Source organism: Columba livia, chromosome 1 (assembly GCF_036013475.1).
Source record: "Columba livia isolate bColLiv1 breed racing homer chromosome 1, bColLiv1.pat.W.v2, whole genome shotgun sequence".
NCBI lineage: Eukaryota > Metazoa > Chordata > Aves > Columbiformes > Columbidae > Columba > Columba livia.
In genome coordinates this window covers 65,443,042-65,458,311 of record NC_088602.1, presented here as the reverse complement: position 1 = coordinate 65,458,311, position 15,270 = coordinate 65,443,042, and the positions used below count along the sequence as shown (strand labels likewise).

The following is a 15,270-nucleotide window of genomic DNA, read 5'->3' as shown; positions in this document are numbered from 1 at the left end:
GCAAGAGCAACATTCAAAAGAAATTTAACCTCATAGTAGTTCTGCATCTCCATGAAAAAGTGTTTAAGTTTTTCTCAGGTATGGTCATGAGCTTTTTAGAAGTGCTTTACAAGGCTGAATCAAAGTTGTGTCAATTGCATGTAACTGTATCAGTTACATGCGTTAAGGTTTAAACTCTGGTGCTTTTCTGTTATATCCAGAAGATATTCTGTGATATATGCATGAGAAAAAAAGTAGCAGCATTGTGACTAGCTAGATATTTAGGTTTATCTGGTCTTAGCGTCAGTTGAAACAAAAGCAAAAATATAAACACACCAGTGAAAAAAAAACAAAACAAAAACAAACCTGTTGTGCGTGATATTTTTCTTTATTTTGTTCCTTCCGTATACTAACAATGTTTTGTGTGGATTTTTTCCCTGGAGTAGAAAGTTCTATTTGTTGCAAAACCAACATTCTTTTAAGAATATGTTGTATGTATGCATGGCTCTTTGTTTCGTGGCTGCCTGTGAAGTTACATTTAGGCTATTTGTGGCATTTTTGAATAAGAAAAGTTAACTTTTTTGTGGTGGAGGGTGGATAGAAGCTGACTTAATCAGTGAGCTCACTCTTAACATTCTGAGGGCAAATACGTGTTGTAATCTTTGTTGAACCCTTTTATCACTTTGAGTGGATGTTTGGAACTTGAATCTTAATATAGTGTTTGATAGATCAGCTTCATGGAGAACTTCGCCTACAGATGAATCTGAAGTGACTTCTTAATGTATTTCTCTTATTCAGCTACTTTGCACAAAGGCTACTGAAAAAGATTCCATGGTAATTCTTTTGTGAATACTGTCTGTTGAATATGATGGACTATATCCTCTTACAAGCTCTGCTAGCTGGCTTCATAGTGGGCAGGCTAAAGGAAGCTCACACTTTTTCCATCTTGCTGACTGACTTTCAAAGATTTTTTTTGTTCTTGAAGGTAGATTTTTGCAAATTTTCTAATCCTAAGAAAAGCTGTTTTTTTTTTTTGCTGTAGCCTTTAGTGGCTGTAAGACTAAATACTCCACTCTTAAACCTCTGTGATGAACTTTGTGTGAATTTACTCAGTACAATTGAGACACTTGCTTAACTAATCTGAGGAATAAAACGCATGTTAATATGCAGGTTACCTACATATCTTGATAACAGAGTACTAGATATACTCCTGATTCTTAAATCAGCTAGGGTGAGTTTTTTGCATAAGATTGAGAGAATATATGAAAACATCTATAGCCTGCTGTCATGATATAGATTTAGAAATTTGCTGTTCAATAGTTGTATCCTACATGTACTTTATACAAGCTCAGAATTGCTATTGAGATATTAAAAAAGTGAGCAAATGGGATTTCTCCACAAGGCGTTATGCACTGGTCATGGATCTGAGCTACGCTCTAGTGCATAATTACATGAAATTATTAGCTTGTAATCAAAGAAGGAGTCAACTGGGGCAAAAGTTGGGGAGGGAACACTTGGGGAAAAAAAAAAGACTAAATTTGAACTTTTGATTTTGTTTTTACTCTACTGTTTATATTGCTCTTAAGCTACTAGAAGATACTAGTGGGAAAACCACTTTTAAAAAGCAGCTTTAGTGTCTCAGTTGTGTCAGAAGATCAAGGGTATGTCTATAAATATTCCATTTCTCTTCTGTCCTTGTCTGTTCTTGTGGTAATGAATATCAAATCTCATGTCCAGGAAAATAAGTATTCCTCAGGAACTGAGTAGTAGTCTGGTTCATAGCTGGAGCTTTAGTTTCCCACTGACAACATTGTGCCACAAACTTACCAAATATTTTGTAATGAAAAGGACAGTGAGCTTTTGAGAGGACCCTTCAAATTCTGCTGAGTAGTTTAACTCAAACCTGGAAAATGTTAACAAATAGGTTGACTTACTAAGCAATCAGGTTGTTCTTAGAAACAGCTGATGTGTGGATACTGATGTGCTTGTGGGGGTAATTCTTATAAATAGTTAACAAATTTATTTCTCATACTTTTACCCCAAAACTCCCCTCTCAAAACAAATCTAAAACCTCAAACAAACAAAACTGGTGTATCTTCCCTCTCTGCTTCCATTCTCTCATTCCATTCTCTTATAGCCCTGTGTTTTTCTGCAGTTTTCTCTAGGCTGTGCTTTCAGCTTTAACCTTTGATTATGCGCTGTTTCTTTCAATACAAGTGGAATGGACAACTTAATGTTGAAGGAGAGAGGTAGAAAAAGCTATATAATAAAATTGATAGTGGTATTTTTCCTTGCTGGAAAAGCTAATTAAATAGGCTGAAAGCAATATTTTTGTTGTTGTTGAAGAAGATGGAACTAAAAATTACTTTTGTAACAAAAGTTTTGGCAGTGGCTATTATGATAAAATTGAGATTACCTGTGGGAAATCTGAGCTTTTTATTAGCTAGTCTGAAATAAGTTCTATTCAGTTGCTGCTAAATATTTTGTAGAACTTAAAAGCTCTTTTAAGCAATTCAGTAGGACATGTTGCTGTAGACAGCTTCACTTTTTTCAGGCCTGAAGTTTGCCTCTATACCTCTAGATGACACTTAGATCTCTCTTCTCCATAGTTGTATCTTGTCTGATGTGAGAACTTAATTAATTAATCTTTTTAACAATATAAAGATGCAGGCTTGTTTCTGTTCTGATACGTGAATTTCAGATGCAATAGGACATGATGTAGTTGGGCTTGCAGGTTAGAACTTCTGAAGTTTTATCAGGATGCTCTGTCCTAGCATCCTGTAACTTTGATTTTTTTTTTTTTGTTTCCTGAGGTTCAACAGAAAATTTGTAGGCTCCAAATGTATTTTTAACTGCCTTAAATTAATTCAGTTTAGTAATAACGGCAATATGGGGTTAATATTATTCCCTGTTCTGAAATGATTCAATTTTAATGGTTTGCTCAATTTCTGTAAAAAGCAGAGAAGACAACAACATCGGAAGAAGATCTCCCATCTGATGACGTCGTAATAGTTTACGAGTTAACACCTACCCCTGAACAGAGGGCTCTTGCTGGCTTCCTCAAGCTACCTTCAACTTTCTTCTGTTACAAGAATAAGCCCGGTTATGTGAGCGATGAGGATGATGGTAAAGAGTGTCACAGTTGATCTTTGTGTTTTCTTACTGTGGGGAGAGGATGTAAAACACTGCACTGGTGGGGCCCCATCTCAAGCACTGTATGCAATTTTGGGTGTCTCAGTACAAGGAGGACATCAAACTATTAAGAGTATGTCCAGAGGAGAGTAGCCAAGATGGTGAAGGGTCTTGGGGGCCAGACCTATGAGGAGCAGCTGCAGTCACTTGGTCTGTTCAGCTTGGAGAAGGCTGAGGGGTGATCACATTGCAGTCTACAGCTTCCTCAAGGTGGTCAGTGGAGGGGGAGGTGCTGATCTCCTCTTTCTGGTGACCAGCGATGGGACATGAGGAAATGGAATGAAGCTGCATCGGGGAAGTTCAGATTGGACATTAGGAAAAGTTTCTTCAATGAGAGGGTGGTCAGTCGCTGAAACAGGCTCCCCAGGGCAGTGGTCATGGCACCAACCTGTCAGAGTTCAAGGAATGCCTGGTCAATGCTTTTAGTCATATAGTTTAGTTTTAGGTAGGCTTGTGAGGAGCAATGAGTTGGACTCCATGGTCCATATGTATGGATGCTTCCAACTTGAGATGATCTATGATTCTGTGAATACTATCAGAACCATTAGACACTTGAATGTTTTTGTTTGGACTGATGGGAAGTAATCCCATCGTCTTCTTTATGGCCAAAGATGTACACTCAAGTCTTCAAGACAGAATAGTACAATGGTGGTTGACACTCATTACCGATGCTGTTGGTTAGGTAAGACTAAATAATCAGATGTTTAAGCCTAATCTCATTTGCAGTAGCTTCTCTATTTTTAGAGACAGATGAGGCAATCTTTATCAAAAAGGAACATACTCAGGTTTCCTGAATGCTAGACTAATGGCTTATTTTTCCTCTAAAGCAAATTCCTAACACTAAAACTGGAAATATTTTATATAAAATCTTATTGCATGCAGCTAAATTACTTTCAATTTATTCAGCAGCAAATATGTTAAATGGAAGTTCTGAAGTATTCAACAGAAAATGGGAGAAGACAAGCCCACTCACACAAATGTTGGAGCTTGCTAGTTTTTATATAAAACATCTTCAGTCTTCCTTCCGAGTTCTCTTTAGTGGTATTCTTAATAAAATCACTCAATAGGAAACGTGTTTTCTGAAAACAAAACCTGTGCCACGCATCTGTAGCAACCTAGGTGAAGAAAAGTATCAATAGCACTTGTGTGCAAAATAGGAAATGAAAGCTTACTTGCTGACCTGTGGAACTCTTAAAACGTAAGCAAAGAGCATGCATGATTGTTAGACTTGTGAGTCCGGAGGGCTTAGCAAACTTCTCTGTACTTAGAGGATGCCTGAGAACTTACGCTTGTTTCCTGTATTTAAGATGAAGACTATGAAACAGCTGTTAAGAAACTTAATGGACGACTGTATCCCAGTGATTCAGAAGAGAAAAAGAAATTGCAAGATCCTGTAAAAGGTATGTCTTAGAACACAATACTTAAAACTTCTTATATACTGAAACATAAGCTCCATATCTAAAGGACACTCAGGCACTGAGATTAATTTTAGGTTTCCTGAGGTAGTTTTTAGAAGCACTGATACTGGGAGCAGAAAAGCTGCGTCTCAAAATACAGCTTTACTGCCAACTAACAGTTCAACCTACTGAGCTTAAAGTGGTACCTGAATGAGAAATGTACATTTCAGTTGGCCTCTAAACAAGAACATCAAAGTGTCTTCCTACCTTGAGCCCTCTCTTCTGAATATGGAGAATTCAGCTTGGGATGATACTGTGCGAGACAGAAGTTGTCTGTGTCTGTGAATACTTGCTACCCCTGCAGACTGTCAATTTAGATTAAGCTTATAAGTCAATATTGCCCAATTAAGATGAAGATATTTGGTCTTTATACTAAAAATGCAAGTGTAGAAGGTAAAATTTGCTGCTTTTATTTATGTCTGCTTCAACTGTGCCTCAGACTTCAGTGTTGAGTAACTGAAAATCTGGGTAGATACTTCTGGAAGTTTAGCGATTTTTTTTTTTTTTTTTTTTTTTTTTTTTTTCAGGATATGGGCTAGAAAGAGGTGGCATATGTTGAGCCATCTGAAATATGAACATATGTTGAAGGAAGCTAGTAGTAGTGGCATCTGCAAGATTGAAGTCTTATAGCTGTATGAAAATTCCCTGATAGCAATAGGAAACCAAGTATGATGAATTTCCAGTTCTAGTCACCCTGCGTGGAGTTAAGTTGGTCTTAACTTCCACTGTTTAAACTTGAAGAGTTTTTTCAAATAACTTCCACTGTTTAAACAGTGGAAGTTATTTGAAAAACTCTTCAAGTTGCTCTGACTAACATGAGGTCGTCTTACAATGTTTGTACCAAAAAATACTTCAGTGTTTAGCTGTTTTCACAGCTATTTTCCACTAATTTTTATTCTTTGCAGTAGGCATCACAGGAAAAAGTGAATTTGACAGTGAAAGAGAATGTATTACTGCTTGGGAAAAGGAACCAACTCCTGAGGAGGTGGCCGAAGCAGAAACTCTGCAGGTTCCTTCTACTTCTGTCTGTGGTGTCAGCAGGGATACTGAGGATGACAGTCCAGAAGACATACAGGCAGAAGTTATTATTCAAGAAACAGATGTAAGAACTAAATATTTGCTAATCTTTTTGTCGTTGAACTTGTACAATCACTTCATATACATGTGAGACTTCACATAGTTTTCACCCTGTGAGAACTAAAATATCCTGTGGTGAAAAACTATTTGACTCTTTTGTGGCTATGTCTCGAGTCTTTGTCAACACTGAAACAAAAGCTCAGATCTTAAGTTCCTTTGGGAGAATAAAGGAGGTACAGCTGTTCTCATAAAGTATAAATTGCTCTGGCTAGTAAAATCACTCCTAATGTGTATGTAAGGACTCATTGATTTCTGGAAGTTACAGGTTTTTCTTGAAAGCATGCTGCTGCAAAGATGCATCAGTCTCTTGTCAAGTTAATGTCCAGTGTGCATTAAATGTAATGAAGAATTTCAGAAAGCTTTAAAACAATTTTTCTTGGTGTTCTTTTTTTACTAAAATGATTTTTCTTCATCTCCCAAGGAGATGGTTTGAATACTAGACTCATCTAGCTTATTTGCTTTACTGCTTTATCTTTTTTATTAATCTCAGGAGAATGAGGTTACAAGTTCAACTGACTTAGTCTGTACCAGTGAGGAAGAAGTACCTATGCCATCAACCGCTGAGGTGACAGTACTTGTCCAGTCAGCTACCAACAATGAAGAACCAAATTCCACCACAGAAACAGTGCATGAATCACAGACTGTACCAAGAGCTGATGACAAACCAGTAGACTTGTCAACTAAAAAAAGTGATTCGGATTGTTCAGAGTCAACACAAGGTAAGGTCAGGGGTATGTTCTCATTTTTCATTGAAACTTAAACTACTGTGCAGAAAGCATCTAATGTAGCTGCTGCCTTGCAGACAAGTAGTACCAGCATTGAATTAGAAGCATGAGTACCAATCTAGTAAAAATGTGACTAGGAATTAAAATAATCGTCAAATTCTGGTATGTTCAAATGGCACTGCTATAGAGCAATACTAGTGTCTGTATAATTTTCATATGTCGTACATTCATTAGCTTACTGTTAAATACCACATCAACACTTACTAGAGCTCTGTGGGTCTGCAGAGAACCCACATGCATGCTGAAACTATCTCACACAGTCTTGAGCCATTTTTTCAAACCATTACAAATGGTTGTCATTATGACAAGTCACATGCAAACTTTAAATTTATGGGAAGGTAAAAGTACTGTGGAGACTTCTCCAGTTAATTTTTGTGACTACATAACATTAAACACATTTTCTTTAAGAAAGGCAGAGAATAAGCTTTGATTTTTCTTCTCTTATTTGATAGAAAACAGAGTCCTCTCATTTGGTTTTGGCAATACTGCAGGCTTGTCATTTGCAGATCTGGCTTCGAAAAACTCTGGAGACTTTGCTTTTGGCTCAAAAGGTGAGTTAAACCGGTCTGGAAGACACACTCACTTGGACTTCTGTTTCATGCAATATAGCTTTTGTGCACCAAATTTCTACTGATTGATTAGTTACTAGCAGTTTCTTACAAGTTTTTGTCTGGCAGAAAAGTTCTGCAAAATTTAAAATGTAAATATCTTAATTGTAGATAAAAACTTCAAATGGGCAAATACAGGAGCAGCTGTATTTGGAGAAACAGCCCGTAAAGCAGATGAAGATGAAGGTGGCAGTGATGATGAGGTGGTACATAGTGATGACATCCACTTTGAGCCAATTGTGTCCTTACCAGAGGTAAGGGGACTTCTGGGATATAAAAAAACCATTAAGATAATCATGTCTGCTAACACAGCAAGTTTTTAAAAAATGCTTTCCTTAACTAACTTTGCTTTCTGTGTTGTGTGATTTGTACTATGTTTCTTGCACTGCGTGTGTAGAAATGTCTGCTGTTTTAAATCCTAGTACAGCTTAGCACTGGGGAGGTGTCTGGCGTATCAGTTAAAATCTTCAAAGTTTATTTCATTATGCTTTGAGTGTTGATCAGTATGCAGATTTGCACGTAACTTGTAAAAGCTAAAACTGATTGATTATAGCTCAGGTGAAAACCAAGGGAGTGTGCCTAATAACCATTTCAAACTTTTCTGGTGTTATATCATCTGGTTTTTCTATACATAATTTAAATTATGTATGAATATAAATGTAAAATTATGGATTAGTATAATTATTGAGTAAGACAAATAAGCACAAATAAACAGTATGCAGTGTCCTTTAATTTGAACAGCAAATCTAATGTTCATAATATACCTTCAACCACCTTCAAAATTTTGTAGGCCTTTGTTCATCTCTGTCATATGACTTCTGTGGTTTTCTTTCTTCCCTTACATGCTGATTCTCCAGTCTCATTTTCTCCCATCCACAAATAGTTGTTTGTCACTTATTTTTCCAGTTCTCTCAAGTGTTCCCTTCCTTCAGAAGATGTGTTAACTAAAGGAAGTTAGAGGCCAGTAATATGCATACATAAAGTGGGGAGATATGGCTGTCAGGTGCCACTGTTTATATTCAGTGTTTATGCTGTTGAAATACAAATATCAAGTTTTTTTAACAATGTTCAATGTTACCATACCACCTGGAATGGTAATAGTACTATATCTTCATTTGTCAGTGTGCACATCATTCAGCAAACCTGAAACTTTCAGTGCTGTAATTAATCTCAAACAATGGAATTTGTTGAGCACTTAATTTCTAAAAAGGCTAGATGTTTTACTGATTTTGGTGTGTGATGAATATGGTGTTGGAGAAAGGAACACATTGAATAATTTTCCATTGTAATATGTCAGAATGATCCTAAGTGTATGTAATGCTATTATTATTGTTGGTTATAGCAGCTTTCTGGGAAATCACAGGTATTCCACTGTGCTGTTTTTTAGGTGGAGGTAAAATCTGGAGAAGAAGATGAAGAAATTCTCTTCAAAGAGAGGGCAAAACTTTACAGATGGGACAGAGATGCTACTCAGTGGAAGGAGCGTGGCGTTGGAGAGATAAAGATCCTATTCCACACACAGAAGAAATACTATAGAGTTGTCATGAGAAGGGACCAAGTTCTTAAAGTCTGTGCAAACCATGTCATCACCAAAGAAATGAACTTAGTAGCCTCTGATACATCAAACAATGCTTTAATTTGGACAGCTACAGATTATGCTGGTGAGTTTTTTCAGGCCTTGGTTGTTTTTTTTTTTTCTTCTTAGGTGGTCTGTGGTTTCTGTGGCTTTGTTTTTTCCCTGGAGTTTATATAAGATGAAAGCTATTTGTTTTTTTACTATCCTGAATAGAACTAAAGAACTTGTTCTTGGATTTATTTTCAGATGGAGAAGTAAAAGTAGAACAATTTGCAGTCAGATTTAAAAGCCAAGAAATTGCTAATTCTTTCAAGAGGAGATTCGAAGAATGCCAGCTAAGCTTGTCAGAACTACAGAAGGGACATCTATCTCTGGCAGCAGGACTGTCAAAGGACACCAATCCCGTTGTGTATTTTGAAGTTTCTGCTGATGATGAACCTTTAGGGCACATAACTATGGAGCTATTTTCAAATATTGTCCCTCGAACTGCGGAAAATTTCAGAGCCCTGTGCACAGGAGAGAAAGGATTTGGATTCAAGAATTCCAGATTTCACAGAATAGTCACGGACTTCGTGTGTCAGGTATGTGTAACAAGCAGACTCTTCATTGAGAGAATGAAAGACATCTTGACTAACAATGGCACTTCAAAAAATCACTTATACAGGATACCACATTCTTGTTGACAGCATGAATCCAGCATGCAGAATACTCTCATTCACCCTCTCCCTACCAGGAGATGAGAAATGGTGCAAGCAGCACATGCTGCCCTAAGCCATGTGCTGCTTACTTGTGGCTGCCAGCTGCCTGATGCTTTATTGTTACCTGGTGCTGCCATGTTAGTGGGGAAGCAAAAACTGAGATAGAGATCTCCTTACAATGGAAAAGGGCCTGCTGCTGAACAGGAACACCAAGGAAAGTAGGGGTTCCCAAAACTACCATTCAGCCTTCTCTCTCTACAGAGCGGAACTTCCATATGCTCACCTGCCAAGAACACCTATTTTCCAGGCTTACATTTTAGAGTATACTTTGTATATCAGATAATGCGTGCTTTCAAAGTGGTATTCCAAATATTTGAGATGCTTAAGTTTTCATCTAAAAGAAGTCTTCTAGATGTCATCATGTAGTGGCCTGTTCCTTAAAATTTTCAGATCTTTCACCAAGAGTATGGACCTGCAGTGCATCTGAACCCCCATGTAGACACTGTTGGTTTTAAACCTCTGTGAGCATTCAGTAGCACTAGCAAGTTCTTGATAAATACTGAAAGTTTAGGACATTGATCATAGCTAAGATAGACATTTCCTTCCCTAAAAGCCACATAAATAATTCAGTGAGCTTTTAGTGACTTGTAACAGGCAGAATGAACCAACTTCCTTACACACTACACTGATGTTCCTGCGTGTCACTGCATCCATGAAGACACGGTGTGACCTTCTACAAACTCAGAAGTAGACAGTAATATATGAGTGGCTTGTCACCAGAATGAAAAACTATCCAGTCTCTTGATCAGGTGTCAACTGTGTCTTAAGTGTGCCCTTTATAGCTCTTTTGTTGAAATCTTGTGCCCTTCTAAGGAAAGCAGTGTTGCTTATTTCAGGTTTAAGCTTGTTTCAGGTTATTGCGTGTGCTATAAGGAGCAGACTTTTAAACAGTTAACTGCATCATGTGTACCCTGACAGAAATAAGCATTTATCACATGTAATTAGTATATTCTGAGCTTGCTCTGCTGTGTCTAAATTTTATATAGGTACACTGAGAAGCTTGTTAATGAGAATTAAGTCTTTCCTTCAAAGATATAACCTATACTGTTTCCTTTGCATATATTCAAATAATGAGGAGCAAGAAGCTTGCTGCCTTGCAGAAAGGTGGAAGGCAACGCTCACTAGCAGTAGCTGTTTTCCTGGACAAGCAATAATGTAGCAAAAGCTGTTGCCTGCACAGAATCAAGAAGTTACTGATTATCGATACTTTGACCTTTTTTAGGTGATCAGTTCTGTGCCTGTAGGGACTAAGTAAGCAAGGTCAGGCCTTCAATGAGAACAATGCAGGTCCCAGCTGTCAGGGCCAAGTAATGCAAGAAGCAGGCAGTGGGAAAGCCAGGCCTAGAGGAGTGGTCACCCTGTGGAGCAGGAAGACAAAAGGCTGCAATCAGAATAAACAAGGGATAAACTTTCCACTACTGCTTGCATTACCATGAACAAAGCTGCTGAAACTGGGAAGCCTTATAGCTAAAGTAAATATTGTACTTGTGAAAACTGAGAATGAATTCTTCCGAAGCAAAACCTTTACTGTTGAATGGGAATATAGTTGTGCTGTTGGTTTGTGTCTTGGGACTTGTAAGTTAATTCTGTGTCTTTTTTTCTTTTTAAGGGAGGTGATATAACTAACCATGATGGAACAGGTGGACGGTCAATTTATGGAACAGCATTTGAAGATGAGAATTTTGAAGTGAAACACACTGGCCCTGGATTATTGTCAATGGCAAATAAGGGCAGGGATACAAACAATTCTCAGTTCTTCATAACACTTAAAAAAGCAGAACACTTGGACTTCAAGCATGTGGTATTTGGGTTTGTGAAAGATGGAATGGATGTTGTGAAAAAGATTGAATCCTTTGGTTCTCCTAAAGGGCTAGTAAATGGAAGAATTGTCATTACAGACTGTGGGCAGATATAGAATTATTGCTTTGAGGATACAGATGTTCTAGCAGTATAAATGAGTATTTAGATGTTATTGACTAATTATTTTAACTTCTTAAAATGAACACTTCTGATGTATAAATGTAAAATTACAGCTTATAGTTGGGTTTTTTATGTGTTCAAATTGATTTTTTTGCATGTTAAATAAAAAGTTCAGACACTGGCATATTTCAGGTGTATTTGTGTTATCCTGACATATTTGTATTAAATGTCAAATTTTAAAAATTAAATCTTAGTCTTGTTAAAATAAATGTCTTCACTTTGCTTTGTTTCAAAAAGAAAAACTTGCATTATTTGGCTTCCTGCTCTCGTCAATCTGTTTTGAATATACAAATTGTAGGTGCTAATTGCTAGTCACTAAACTGAAGGCGCTTGAAACTTTTGCACATCAGAGTATGCATTAAGCTGAGGCAGCCAGTGGGTAGATGCTGGTTTGTGCAGACTGGAGTCTCTGAAGAGCCAGAGTTTGAAAGCTAGAGAGTAGTTCTTAAATGCTCTGATGGGGTATTTCGCTAGAGAAGTGGACCAACTGTTTTTTTGCACACTAGCGGTAGCTATTCTCCTGGACAAGCAGTAATGTGGCAAAAGCTGTTGCTAAATAACTCAGTTTAGTAAAATCTACTTAACATTGGGATTTTATCTGATGCTGTGATATAACTTGGTGTCACTGATAGGGCTCTCCTGCCTCTCAGCATGTTTATCAGCTATTTCCTGGGGCAGATTTCTGACCTTGCTGCGAGCTGCGTAACTGTAGCTTAAATGTGCTTGGGTTGTTCTATCTTTTAAAGCTTTGTCTCTCAGTAGTGAATATACATAAATGAATACGGCTTTTAAACAATTTATGGTCTGCACCTCAGTGCTGACATTATCAAGGTTTTTTCTTCAAGGTAACCAATTTAATGTTTTGATCTGTAAACTGGAAATATGTAACTTATAGATTCAGCTTTTTTTGTTTGTTTGTTTTTAGGGATAGTGGGAGTACTTCTTCCCTAAAGCTCATACAAAAGCATTAGCCTGTAAAACAAACCTGCCATGGCTGGTCAAGAGAGGTTCTCCTCCCCCTCTACTCTGCCCTAGTGAGACCGCATGTGGAATATTGTGTCCAGTTCTGGGCCCCTCAGCTCAAGAAGGACAGAGAACTGCTGGAGAGGGTCCAGCACAGAGACATAAAGGTGATGAAGGGAGTGGAGCATCTCCCTTATGAGGAAAGGCTGAGGGAGCTGGGTCTCTTTAGCTTGGAGGAGCCTGAGGGGTGACCACGTTAATGTTTATAAATATGTAAAGGGTGATTGTTACGAGGATGGAGCCAGGCTCTTCTCGGTGACTGCCAATGATAGGACAAGGGGTAATGGGTGCCAACTGGAACACGGGAGGTTCCACTGAAATACGAGAAGAAACTTCTTCACAGTGAAGGTGCCAGAGCACTGGAACAGGCTGCGCAGTGGGGGGTTGTGGAGTCTCCTCTGGAGACATTCAAAACCCACCTGGATGCATTATTGTGTAGCCTCATCCAAGTGTTCCTGCGCCGGCAGGGGGATGGGACTAGGTGATCTTAGGTCCCTTCCAATCCGTAACACTCTGTGATTCTGTGTGAGGCCGGGACGCAGGCCCCTCTGCGGGCAGCACGAGAGGGAGGCCGGGGCTGCAGGAAGCGCCGTCCCGCTGGGGAGAGGGAAGCAGTCATTTCAGAGCTTTGCCGGCCCCGTGAAGCCGGGTGCGGCGGTGGCGGGGCCCGAGCCGCTCCGTCCTGGCTCCTCGGGCAGCAGCAATCGCCTCCCGCCGCCACGGGGGAACTAACGCGCCCCGCCCGTTCCCAACGGCCGATGGGACCGTGTGCGCGTGCGCCCGGCCCGCCGGTCCCGCGCCGCTTCCCGCGCCTGCGCATCCCGCCTGCGAGTGGCGGCGGTTTCTTCGAGCGCGGCGGTGCGCAATGGCGGGGCCTGGGCACGGCTTCGGTGTGAGCCCCGGCCGCTCTGCCCAGTGTCTGCAGCGGCGCTACCTGCGGGGGCCGGCGGGGGTGAGACGGGAGGGCCGGGGGCTACGTGCCTAGGGAGGGAGGTGGGCAGTATGGGGGGAGGCGGCGGAGGAGGAGAAAGTCGTTCCCTCTCGCCAGGTGGCTTCCCTTGGAGTTCATGGTGAACACTGTGGTGTGACAGATGCGTACAGTATCAAAGCCAGAAACAGGATTTAAACGAGCTTCAGGAGCTTACGTGTAAAGTATGTTAGTTCTAATCCTGCCTCTGTTTCCTTCTCTGTTCTGGTTGCATTACAGTGGAAGTCATGGAAGCGTAGAATGTCCTGAGTTGGAAGGGATCATCGAGTCCAACTCTGGTCTAAGTGCTAAAGATTCATCCTTAGCTGAACTTGAAATTTTTCTGGAAATTGCGATTCCAAATTGTGTGCATTCCCAAAGCACACTCTGAGCAGTTTGGCTTTAATTTTTGTCTCAAACCTTCTGGTGCCTGAAGCCTCTTAGAAGCGGTATAGTAGGCATGTATGAAATATATATAATAGGATAACTGATTTCTTTAGTATCTTCTCTTGCTACAGCAATTGCTAGCCTTATTTAGAATATGTTAGGAGCGTTTGTGTTTTTTTGTAAAGCCTCGTGATTAGCTGTGTTTTCAGGGAGCAGGAAATTGTTCCTTGTGTAGTTAACAAGAGGAGAATCTAACCTATCGTTTACAAGAGACTGCCACAATAACGAGACAGTAAACAGTGATTGATATCACTTCCTTGCTGAGATAAAGCAAAGCTATTTCACATTAGAGAATGTCAGGTTCTTTGCACCGACCTGAATTAAAGAACTGGATTGTGATTCCTCTGTTTCTGTCACTTGTGCTGATATAAGCGTTTATGGGTCTACACGGTGGATTAGGAAAATGATCTGCCTAAAAATCCAGCAAACCAGACCCCCCTGCCTTTATGTGCTGGTGTTTCAAAAGTCTTTGACACTTTGTAGAAGGAACACTCACTGTCTGCGCACTTTTTATTTTGTCTGGTCTGTCCTTCCCTGTGACAAGTTTTTGCAGTTCCTTTATTGCATCTGTGCTCTATGGGTCAAATGCTTCCAGTGTGCCCAGGGCATAACAGACCTTAAGTGTTAAAACTCATGCTGCAAGGGAAGTAATATGTTGTAAAAATTCCCATGAGCAGACAAAGATTGAGAGCTATTGAAAGCTGGATCTCAGACAGACACATGTTTGGATTGGGAGATCAAGCTGGTCCTGGAAATCATCAAGTAAACACAGAAACCAGCCTTTTTTTTTTTTCCTGAGGAAGTGTGGCTTAACATGTTAGGATCACAAACCACCCCAAATGTGAGGTGAAGATTTGAGTTCTTTAGCACCTAAAATCTGGATGTATCTGCCCTTAGTTCCTCTAGAAGGATTTGCAATTCAGGTAGCATTTTGTGGTGCCCTAAGTCGTGTGTTTTTCTTGGGGAATATTCTGCTTTGAACTACAGAACTGTTCTTTAAAGAAAAATATTTTTCAAAAGCTGTTTTTAAAAAACTATCACTGTATTTTTAAAGTGTAATGTTTGCAAGGAAGGACATACAAGATTTGTTTGTGCTTTTTCTTATTATAAAGCAGCATGTATATACAAGAAAATACAGGAGTTAGTAGCCCAACACTTCCGTCATTTGTTTTTTTAGAATGTAGTTACAAGTTAATAGGAAGCAGGAAACTTTGACATAAAACACCTAGATGCAAAGATAGATGGCACTGTTTCTATGATTACCTAATCCTACGTTTATGCCCGTATTTTATGTCACTGTCTCCATAGTTTCTCAAATATTTTAATATATAACACTATGAATATTTCATTATTAGACTGGG

The 15,270-nt window shown here is 39.3% G+C and overlaps 2 protein-coding genes and 1 long non-coding RNA gene across 17 annotated transcripts in view; 2 read left to right on the top strand and 1 right to left on the bottom strand.

Annotated features, from left to right (window-relative positions):
- Positions 1-11,681, top strand: part of RGPD4 (RANBP2 like and GRIP domain containing 4) — a 33,361-nt gene extending 21,680 nt beyond the window's left edge. For 2 of the 8 annotated variants that reach the window (XM_065059846.1, XM_065059816.1), the window contains 9 exons: positions 2,941-3,105; positions 4,479-4,571; positions 5,537-5,730; positions 6,256-6,484; positions 7,003-7,101; positions 7,270-7,412; positions 8,546-8,819; positions 8,981-9,315; positions 11,102-11,681. In XM_065059846.1, the coding sequence (XP_064915918.1) occupies positions 2,941-3,105; positions 4,479-4,571; positions 5,537-5,730; positions 6,256-6,484; positions 7,003-7,101; positions 7,270-7,412; positions 8,546-8,819; positions 8,981-9,315; positions 11,102-11,407 (1,838 nt within the window). In that variant the 3' untranslated portion in view covers positions 11,408-11,681. Of the gene's footprint in view, positions 1-2,937; positions 3,106-4,478; positions 4,572-5,533; positions 5,731-6,255; positions 6,485-7,002; positions 7,102-7,269; positions 7,413-8,545; positions 8,820-8,980; positions 9,316-11,101 lie in introns of all 8 variants that reach the window. The other 6 variants (XM_005498423.4, XM_065059802.1, XM_021287774.2 and 3 more) reach the window with 3 other exon arrangements.
- Positions 9,060-13,258, bottom strand: LOC135579243 (uncharacterized). The gene is made up of 2 exons (XR_010471969.1): positions 12,915-13,258; positions 9,060-10,850 (listed from the first exon to the last, which is right to left on the bottom strand). It is a non-coding gene; the product is annotated as an uncharacterized LOC135579243 (long non-coding RNA).
- A 34-nt stretch (positions 13,259-13,292) lies between these two features.
- The window catches only part of CCDC138 (coiled-coil domain containing 138), a 41,291-nt gene continuing 39,313 nt past the window's right edge, over positions 13,293-15,270 (top strand). For 3 of the 8 annotated variants that reach the window (XM_065059867.1, XM_065059880.1, XM_065059860.1), the window contains exon 1: positions 13,294-13,447. In XM_065059867.1, the coding sequence (XP_064915939.1) occupies positions 13,361-13,447 (87 nt within the window). In that variant the 5' untranslated portion in view covers positions 13,294-13,360. Of the gene's footprint in view, positions 13,448-13,506; positions 13,648-15,270 lie in introns of those variants that run through there. The other 5 variants (XM_065059899.1, XM_065059890.1, XR_010471915.1 and 2 more) reach the window with 4 other exon arrangements.